Raw genomic sequence first — 7,798 nt, forward strand, 5'->3', positions numbered from 1 at the left:
TCCAAAGACCTTAAAATTGAGTGCACTTAATAGCACCATGGTCCTTTCCCGTCCTTCCCCGCTAAGTACACACCCACACACAAAGAAATCTTGGTTTTTGATGCATGGAAATGGAAGAAAGCACTACAATTTTATGAAACAAACCATTTCTTTTTTGGGAGTATGGCCAAAAAGAAAGAAAGAAAGAAAAAATGGCAAATTTGTAGCTCAACCCAGAATCATTTCTTTTTCTTTTTTGAAATACAATCCTAAAAGCACTACAATTTTATGAAACAAACCATTTATTTTTTGGGAGTATGGCCAAAAAGAAAGAAATTAAGAAAGAAAAAAATGGCAAATTTGTAGCTCAACCAAGAATCATTTCTTTTTCTTTTTTGAAATACAATCCTAAAAATGGGAAACAATACGAGGAGCTTGATAGCTAATGGGTTGTGAAAGTGATCCAAAGATCTTAGTGAATGAGACGCAAGGCTTGCTATGAGTATATGCTTGACAGACACCCTGCATCGACTTCGATATGACATGCAAACCAAGCAACAAAGAGATGAAATTAGAGAGCAAATCTTCTCGACTGCTCCCCCATATATTCCAATCTCATGATTGGATTGCGACACTCGATCTGAACTCTAACCCTAACATCTTTTGCTTTCCGCTTTCTTTTTTGGGTTTCCAAAAAAGCATTGTTGTCATCTTTTTTTCAACAAAGAGATCAAACTAGTAAGAAATGCTCTATTTACAAGTCACGTTACTTCTAGTGGGGACCAAAATAGTCATAAAATGTTCGAGTCATGATCATATTTTTCATACTAGCGGATGTGTAGGCTTCCATATTAGCGATGTGTTTGTGATGTATTAAATAAGTATGCTAGCAAATAAATTGTTCAACAATATATATCTTATTTATAGTATGATACCCATCAAAATTAGAATTGAATTAATTGGTCCATAATAATAAATTATTTGATTCTTCTTAACCCTAAACTTATTTAGGACCCGTTTGGATATTGAGCTGAGCTGATCTGAATCGAGATGTGTTAAATTTTTTTATAAATAGTAGTGGATTGAGTTTTATAGGGTCCGTCTAAGATAAGTTTAGATGTTAAGATAAGTTCAAATGTATTTTATGAGAAGTTGAAAAGGTTGTGAGTCCTGCGTATAAAGATATGTTGTGTTGAAAAAGATTGTGGGTCTCATGTGTAAAGATGTTTTAAGTTAATATAAGTTTAATGATTTGAGAGTTAGGTGTTTGAATGTTAGATTTAGTTTAAAATTATACTAAATTGAGTTGATCTCAATTCAATCAAACTTCCAAACGAGGCCTTAAATAACCGAAAGGATAGCAATTATGGTTGTATTTATTTATCACTTTCCATTTTATAACCTTTTGATGGATATATATATATATATTTGAAGGTTATATTTTTTGGGGAGAATTTTTATTTCATTCCATGAACCGTGATGAGTATAATTTTCTTGCAAAGCCCAAACTATCATGTTATATTAGGTTGCTTCGGAAAGTCACTACTTTTTTGTCAAAAATATTAGAATTATTTATTAAGAACAATGCTATATACAGTCGTTGAATTACAAATGCCGCGTAATCGCTTTGAAAAAGAGTGGAGTCCACGATTAAAAAGTTAGTTTTTTTTTTCATGTGGGTCCCATATTAATTCATTTTTTTCAAAGTGACTACACGCCGCTTGCACAATCACGACTGCAAATATCATTTCTCATTTATTAATATTTTGTTTAAAATATATGTGTGTGTGTGTGGGTTATTTTTATTTTTTTTAACTTACTACTTGATGTCGAACAAAAGAATAGAAATTGTCACAAAATTCAGTATGAATATATATATTATCAGATATGGTTTTTTCATATCTAAAACAAAGTCACCTTTTGATTTGTAGATAATTGAGTTGAAAATTGAACTATATATACTAGTTTTATGTTCAATAGCTCTAGGAATCGAATGATTTGGGTGATCTAATTCCAAACTAAAAGTGGATAAAATATAACGTGTCATCCCTGAACTTTCTGCTCTACAAAGCTAAAGGCACGTAAAATTATCAATCTTGGAACAGACCATTTGCGCATAACAATGGTGTCTAGGAACACGCTTGCACACTCATCTCTACAAGAGAAAGTGACATGCAATGATGAAACAACTTGGGAAGATGGCCAAAAGGGCAAAAAAAAAAAAAACAAATTTGAGTTTGGGTTCAATGGCTCGGATAAAAGTTGACTCAAGTAATTTTGAATATAAATCATGAACATGGTGATCCGCATGATCCCAATATTTGGCGAGTGAGACAGGAGGCTTACCAGGATCTGTTTGACAGAAGCCTTGCATCAACTTTACCATTCCGGAACACAAGCAACAAAGACGTGAAACTAGAGAGCGAAATGATACTGACTGCTACTACTTAGCTTCCCTAAAAGACTATTTCAGAAATTTGAACAAGAGGCATCCAATTTAAGAAACAATTCCAATACGTATCACAACTCCTATCCGATGCTGGATGTGCGACACTTAAAGAGTCTCATCTTATGCTTGAATTGCTACCATGCTGTGCTGGTGCTGAGTCATGGGGCATGACTTCGTACCATATAAATGTATACAAGACCTATAGATCCTTCCCTTTCAATCCATTGTTCTTGCATTTGATAAACTGCAATCGCCATGCCAACTTTATGCATAAAGTCAATGTTACAAATTCACAACTGCATAAATCATGTTTTGATAAAAATTTCCATTGCAGAAAGATAAATCATCATCACATCATTATTTAGTAGTTCTGAGTATATCTTAACAACAGTGATGACAGAAATATACTTTTGATAAGAAAATACAGTAATCAGAAGTAAATATATACTTAACAATGATAATCCCAATTCTAGGTATATTTGGGCCAAAAAATCCCTGCTGCTTGAGCATTCAATAATGGCAGAGTTCTTAGTTCCTTGTAGAAGTCCAGCTCAATGCTGCTTCGAAATAGTTGTTTCAATCTTGGTTAAAGCCATGCTTGAAATATAGGCGACTGCGAAATGATATAGCACACTCTGCACGAACTAACCAGAAGTTATGTCCCCACCAAAACCCGACTCCAGAAATCCTGTTTTGTCGAGATGACTAACATCACCCCACAATTTTATGGTCCACTCATCCTTGTCTGACAAGCAAAAGATGTTGATGGATGTATTCAGTACCTTCCCTCGAGACCTTCCATTTGGACAAGCTCGCTTGTACAGTGTTCTGATAACTCCCCCATGGGTAACCACGATCACTCGTTCTCCTACATTAAGAAAAGCTGTTTACAACTGGTCTTTCTCAACTTTCAATGTCTTATAATACTTGAATACAGCCCCAATGATTTTGAAGCTCTATTGGTCTCCCCCAATCAAACTCAAGTAAGTGGTGGGAGTTCAAATCAACTATGCTATGGTTAAGGTAATTGTAGATGTAGAGTTTGGGTGCACAGCATTGCACTTAAATACATTAACCAAAAAATGAACAAGGGCAAGGAACATACTTGTAATGAAAATATTGACAACATAACCTTTAAAACTTCTGTAAACTTCTGATGGAAAAGTAATAAGTAGAGACAACCTTAATGACATACAAAAGACCTCTATGCTTTTTACCAATTCTTTCTAATGATGATGTGCAACGTTCATAAAGTTGATCAAGACTTTCCCCGCCACCCTGTATTATAATGGAGAGGGATTGAGTGCAATAACTTTTCGGTCTTTCCCAAAACTAATTTTTCACACACATTCAATGTCACTAATTAATTTAATCGTATTTCTCCAAGCATTTCATTATTTCTCCTAGCACATGCCATACAACATTAATAGTCAGGCTGAAAAGAGAAGCTCAATCGTAAGGAATACATTACTAATAAGAAAAATGTTTACAAAATTAGCCAAAAAGTTATGCTGTCTACTAGTATTCTAGATATATCAGAACGCTAAATCTTTGCTGAAACTCCCCCCTGCTCTCCCTCCAAATGCAGAAGAGGACCTGACTAGTTAGATAAGTACTAATAGTCTAATAGGGCAAGCGAGAGGAGGGTTAAGTGAGTCCCAATTCTTGTTTCTTGCATTGGAAGATTCTCACGTTCAATCAGTTCTAGGAAGTTAAAGTTGACAAACAAATCCAAGCTTGAGGTCGAAAAGCATAAATGATCCCAATAAAACTTGGCCACAAACTTGTATCGCACAAATCTCAAGCTGATTCTGCTGACCTGATCCAGCCAAGATATATGAGACCATTGAAGAATTAGCATGCAATTTCAAAATATAGATTGTCCGCCAGTTTCCCTTTGAACCCAAGTCATCGGACTGATCATGCCTAACAGTTTAAGAAATATTCCAGCATTCTAAACACAATATCAGAAATGCCTCCAGATGCCTAATCTGTGATAGATTTTGCGACTTTAATTAGCATGAGAAACATTAATATTCTTTTATGAAGAGGAAGCCTGGAGACCATGAAAACAAAACATGTCTTTTTATAGGTTAAATTTCGCGGCCCACATCACATAGATCAAGTAAATCATCGGCTTTTACACCAATGGGACATGGCCCCTAGAATTTTTTCTCATCCAAAGGTTCAAACCTTAGACCTGGGGTGAGCACACCCCAAGAACAAGGCCCTTAACTCTAGAGACAAGTGACAACTCCTAGGTCCTAGGAGTAAGAAATATTAATACCAAGGACGCATATGGATATATGTATGTAGTTTCATCTGCGTTGGTAGGTCAAAAATCAAGCTCTGATTTTTAGCTGAAAGGGACCAGTTAGGACTAGCCTGACCCATTCTCCCCAACATAGTGCAATGCAACTCTAAAGTACAAACAAAGTGCTTACTGGAATTTCCTGATCTGTCCTTTGATTTAGAAAAGCCTGGTAAGCTTTAGGACTAAGTTTTGCAGCTTCACGTAGTACAAGGCCTTGAAGATCCCCCAAGTGTCTTTCCCATAGGTCAGGTTCTTTAATAACCTGAAATTAAAATTCAATGAACGTGACATTCTATTTTCCAAATTATGATCACTTAATTCACTGAAAAGCATATTTCTCGAGAGCTAGGTCATTGATGATCTCACAATGCATAATTTTATTGTGTCAGTCATATCATGGCAATTGCCAGACTCCACAAGATGTGCAATATTTTAATTATCACTACTAATAAATGAAAGAGAGAAAACAAAAAATTGAGAGGGTATAACACAAAACAATACCTTTTTTTTTTCCACCAGATGGGGTCATTGAAGGGCATTATGGACCATACAATGGAAGGTGACAAATAATTTAATCTACACCCATATAGGCGTGGTTTTCACCTAGGTCACTCTTATAAACACCGAGAGACTTTATCAGCAAAACTATTTGACACTTCTAGCTGCACAAAATCGATTATTGAGTCTAATATTACAACAGATATCTATTGCAGTTTACACCAATCTATTATTTACCATTAATTGCCATTTACCTTCAATTTGAAACACCTTTATTCCTATAAAAAACATCATATAATAAATTTCTATAGCTGCGTAATGAGTTGATTAAGACAATCATATGGAATCAGTATCATATTCCAGACAAAATTCATCTAAACACCTTTAATAAGAAAGACTTCCCCCTCCCTCCTCTTAATAAAGAAAAAATATATATTAGACATTATACTCAGCCAAATTAGAAAACAATACTCATAAGGACTCAGAGACCCAAATTACTACAAAACGACGAGCAGTTAGAAGAGATGGTTCAAGGACTACCCTAGTTGTTATTGTGTGGTTCAAGTCTGATATGCCAATCAAGAAAGTACTCGCTCATATTATAGCAAACGATATGACCCAACATACAGCACAACAGTAGAAATGAGGCCATCCTCGAGAAGTTTATGAAAGATGTTTAGTTGGGTTGATTATCAAAACCATGATTCTACGAGTTAGAGTTTAAACCATGGAGAGCCCCAAATAGTTTACCGAGAAAATTTAGTTCAGTTGATCATCAAAACACCATTAGTTCATGCTGCTTTCTTTAGGCCTCTATGTGTGTGGTACAAAATAATACTTTCCATAGTAAAATTGATTAGGTCAAAGAAAAATGACTAAAAGTGATTACTGTATACACAACTATAATCAAAGATTCAGAATTGAACCAACACAATCATCTCCTCACACCTGTTCTAGTAATTAAAATGAAATGATATGAATTTTCAAGCAAGTAATTTCTCGATGCTTACCTCTTGCGCACCACAGCCGGCCGCAATTATCTGTGCAGTTTCGAGAGCTCGTTTCAAGTCAGAAGAGTATACAACAGAGATGCTAGGCTCCCTGGATAGTCTGTCAGCCACCTTTAAGAAAAAGAAGATTAGTTGAAAACAGAGAACCTTCTACAAGGCTCATAACCATCTTGGTTTTTGAGGTGAAACCAAGGCGCGTAAAATCTATAGGTGATAACTTACAGTGGCTGCTTGTTGTCTTCCAGTATCATTTAGTTCAACATCCAGATGTCCCTGTTTAAATATGCGTTGCTTGTAAAAGTAGAAATATTGGAAAAAGTGAGGCAAAACCGCTATATATATATTCTAAATATAGGATTGATAAGAAAACCATATAACAATCATAGGGTCATGAAATGGGATTTTTAGGATTATGATCTATGTCCTATATAAATTCCATTTGAATTGTAAAGTTTCGTAAATAAAACACAAATATTGATCTTGAAATACGAAAGAACGCAACTTTTATAGAACACGGAACAATAATAAATTTGTATTTTACTTTAATAAAAAGCGGCACATACAGGTGCTCATACAAATAGAAAATAAACCAATTAGCAGGCGCCTTTTCAAAACTCAACCAAGCCAGTTTTCTACACCTTGAACTCCGAAAAGAAGAAAGAAGGACCTGAATTCTTCCATCGGCATTCCAGTCTGTTTCACCGTGACGCACCACAATTATCTCGGCATAAGTTGGATTTACGACGCTGCAAAAGATCAAAACTTTAATGTTAAAGCTAAAAAAAATAGAGACAGATAGAGAAGAAAACAATCTTCTAATCGAGGGTCGGATCGGACCTGGAACCGACCCCGGCCATGTAGGAATTGGCCGTTCTTGGTTGATGATTTGTGCGACGACGAGTGAAGGTTAAGCTGCCTGCACCGTTAAATCCGAGAGAGATTTTAGCTACGGGTAATGTCAAGCTTGGAGGTGGGGGGTGTATAGGCTGTGAAGAAGTGAAAGGAGAAGACAGGAGTGGCGTAGTTGCAGTGCGCCGGATGCGCAGTACGATCATAACTTCGAATTCATCTGAATCTCAGCCGGGAGATTTTAGAACCAGAATCTGCTTCCGTTACGTCTCGGACTACGAGGAGTTCAACATCGTTGGGCCGTGGGCTCGGAGTTCTCTGCACAACTTGTTTGTAGGCTCCGTTTGGGCCTCCACTATTATTAATTTTATTATTTAATATTTTTTTATTACTATTTATAAAATAATAATTTTCTGTAAAATAATTAGTTTGAGTAGAAATATTTTATTAAATTTTAGAAAATGAGAGATAAAAAAATTAAATAAAAAAATTAAAAGATGAAAAAATTATTTGAATATAATTTTTAATATTATTCTTATTTTAAAGTTTGTAAAAATTGTATTACTTTTATATTTAAATAATGATTAGGTAATAGTTAAATAAAAAAAAGTTGAGAATTTAAAATTAAAAAATATTTTATATTTAGGTGATGTTTGGAAATCAACTTATAAGAAGTTTTGAAAATCTTGATAATTCTGC

The 7,798-nt window shown here is 35.0% G+C and overlaps 1 protein-coding gene across 4 annotated transcripts; it reads right to left on the reverse strand.

The window, feature by feature from the left end:
• Nucleotides 1–2,725: 2,725 nt before the first annotated feature.
• Nucleotides 2,726–7,403, reverse strand: LOC122306057 (phosphoglycerate mutase-like protein 4). 4 transcript variants are annotated; one of them, XM_043118437.1, is made up of 8 exons: nucleotides 7,088–7,403; nucleotides 6,918–6,996; nucleotides 6,473–6,523; nucleotides 6,251–6,361; nucleotides 4,873–5,004; nucleotides 3,646–3,706; nucleotides 3,211–3,296; nucleotides 2,726–3,063 (listed from the first exon to the last, which is right to left on the reverse strand). In XM_043118437.1, exons 1-8 carry the CDS (start codon nucleotides 7,303–7,305, stop codon nucleotides 2,980–2,982), a joined length of 822 nt encoding a protein of 273 aa, XP_042974371.1. In that variant the 5' UTR covers nucleotides 7,306–7,403; the 3' UTR covers nucleotides 2,726–2,979. The 4 variants fall into 4 exon arrangements, with proteins under 4 accessions (XP_042974371.1, XP_042974362.1, XP_042974353.1 ...); XM_043118428.1 differs by having other exon boundaries at nucleotides 3,631–3,706; nucleotides 7,088–7,402; XM_043118419.1 differs by having other exon boundaries at nucleotides 2,726–3,296; nucleotides 7,088–7,400.
• Nucleotides 7,404–7,798: the final 395 nt, after the last annotated feature.

This window comes from Carya illinoinensis, chromosome 1 (genome assembly GCF_018687715.1).
Source record: "Carya illinoinensis cultivar Pawnee chromosome 1, C.illinoinensisPawnee_v1, whole genome shotgun sequence".
In the NCBI taxonomy this organism is placed as follows: domain Eukaryota; kingdom Viridiplantae; phylum Streptophyta; class Magnoliopsida; order Fagales; family Juglandaceae; genus Carya; species Carya illinoinensis.

Coding starts and splice junctions, on each gene's coding strand:
- LOC122306057 (XM_043118411.1), bottom strand. CDS start 7,305: ATGATCGTACTGCGCATCCGGCGCACTGCAACTACGCCACTCCTGTCT. Junction 3,707..4,872: donor GGACAGATCAGGAAATTCCA/GTAAGCACTTTG, acceptor ATTATAATACAG/GGTGGCGGGGAAAGTCTTGA. Junction 3,297..3,630: donor AATTGGTAAAAAGCATAGAG/GTCTTTTGTATG, acceptor TTCTTAATGTAG/GAGAACGAGTGATCGTGGTT.